The sequence below is a fragment of the Varanus komodoensis genome, unplaced genomic scaffold, assembly GCF_004798865.1.
Source record: "Varanus komodoensis strain SLA01 unplaced genomic scaffold, ASM479886v1 scaffold1909, whole genome shotgun sequence".
Taxonomy (NCBI): Eukaryota; Metazoa; Chordata; class Lepidosauria; order Squamata; family Varanidae; genus Varanus; species Varanus komodoensis.
The window spans coordinates 14114-15930 of NW_025335554.1; the positions used below are offsets into that span (position 1 = coordinate 14114).

Genomic DNA, 1817 nt, shown 5'->3' on the forward strand with positions numbered 1-1817 from the left:
CTCCATTTATGGTGAAGAGGCATGACAAGGAAATAGGTAGAATCTTCCATTTTCAAATGGAGGGACAAGTTAACGATGAACTTAATGAGCCCCATATTCTTATCTCTTCATAGAGATGGGGCAGAGGGGACACTGGCCTCTGCTTACACCATCGAGTTTGCCTCTCTTTCCAATTGCAGTTGTGGTTGGAAGTGCTAAGTCATTCTGCTTGAGCGAGTCATAGAGCAAGAGCACCACCAGCAGCAGCCTCGGCCCATCTCCAAATGTATTGTGAAATGAGGGCAACTCATTGAATGTTCTGCAAATGCTTGTACATATTTTGCATGTGAGTTATGCAACAGCCTGTACAGCTGGTAAAGAAGGAGCTGTGAGTGACTCATGCCTGGCATTTGAGGGCAGAAATGTTTTTGTACGTCTCCAGACCAGCACTTCCTCACTGTGTCGCTTGCACAGTAATACACGGCAGAGTCCTCAGGCTTCAGGTCACGCACTTGCAGGAACACCTGGCCCTTGGAGGTGTCCCTCGAGATGGTGAGCCGGTTCTTCAGAGCACTGTTATAGTACAGAGCACCATTGCTCCAAACAGCTCCTGCCCACTCCAGTCCCTTTCCTGGGGGCTGACGGACCCAGTCCATGTCAGTGTTTGAGAGAGAAACCCCAGACACGGTACAGGTCAGTTGAACGGTCTCTCCCGGCCTCTTCACTCCACCTCCAGACTCTGTGAGGGTGATCTGGGAAGAAACACCTGCAATCATGCAAAAAGGACAAGAAAACATGAAGATGAGAAAATGCTGAGGCAGCCACTGAAGCATTATAATCTTTGCTGTTACTTTTCTTACATGGAGGGAAGAGCATCAGGAAACCGATCAGGAGCCTCAGTGCCATGACCTGATCTGACTTCGGGAGCGTCCAAACCTCTGGAACCACCCGGAGAGTCCAATTGTGTCGAATTCGGGTTCCTCCAAAGGTCGCGTCTGCTAAATGAAGGTTCCTCCCGAAGGTCATTTGCATAATTCAGTCTGGTCTGCTGGTATAAGAGGAAAGCAGAGCCTCAGACTCCACGTATTGTCCTCTGCTGGGAACGCTCATTGCAAAATTGGGTGTTTCTGAAGACGTGTTCCTCAAACAAAGACCTCCGAAGCTTAACCAGATAAAATCAACCTGAAAAATGCCTGGAAAATAAATCTGTCTTCAACTCCTGCTAAGGAAACAGGTGAACTGCTTTTGGCTTGCTGTTGCAAAGCTAGTGAGCAACTACTGAAGTGGTTTGAGCCAAAGGAAGAGAAGGCATCCACTCAGAAGGACGTGCCTCATTTCATTAGAAATAATACATAAGGAACTTAAATGGGCCAGGATGCATGTCTTTTAAATTAGAGTTAAGGGTGATAAGGATGCGTTTTGTGGACATGGGGAAGTATCAAGATGGAAAGGGAAAGAAGGCCCTTACCCTCCATGGCAGGTATTAGTCCATCTGGCCAGGATTCCAGGAAGGGCTTATACCTGCAACCCGAAGATTGTTGAATCCATGATGCAAAATAAGGATGATTCTCCAGGGAGGATTTGTGGGGACAATGGAGCAGCAGAGGTGAGGACGCTAAAGGAAAATTCTTTGGCTGCTGCCAAATTTGGATTTATTCCTAGGTTAGTAATTTGCCCCCAGAAGGTTGCTTGAGGTGTTCATGTCAAAAGGCAACATTCAGGGACTTCTTTTTCAAAGCAAGCGTTCATTCTAGGAAAACCACAAAGAGGCTGTTTTGTTGGGTGGGGTGCAGGGTGGAAGCAGAGACACAAAGTGGGGCTACTTTGAGGATTTCACC

The 1817-nt window shown here is 47.4% G+C and overlaps 1 gene segment (V, D, J or C); it reads right to left on the bottom strand.

Annotated features, from left to right (window-relative positions):
* LOC123022450 overlaps positions 1 to 1005 on the bottom strand; it is a gene marked incomplete at its 3' end in the record, with an annotated part of 10682 nt that extends 9677 nt beyond the window's left edge. Inside the window, 1 exon segment of the V gene segment in view lies at positions 840 to 1005. Coding sequence covers positions 840 to 1005 — 166 coding nt within the window.
* Between the last annotated feature and the right edge of the window lie 812 nt (positions 1006 to 1817).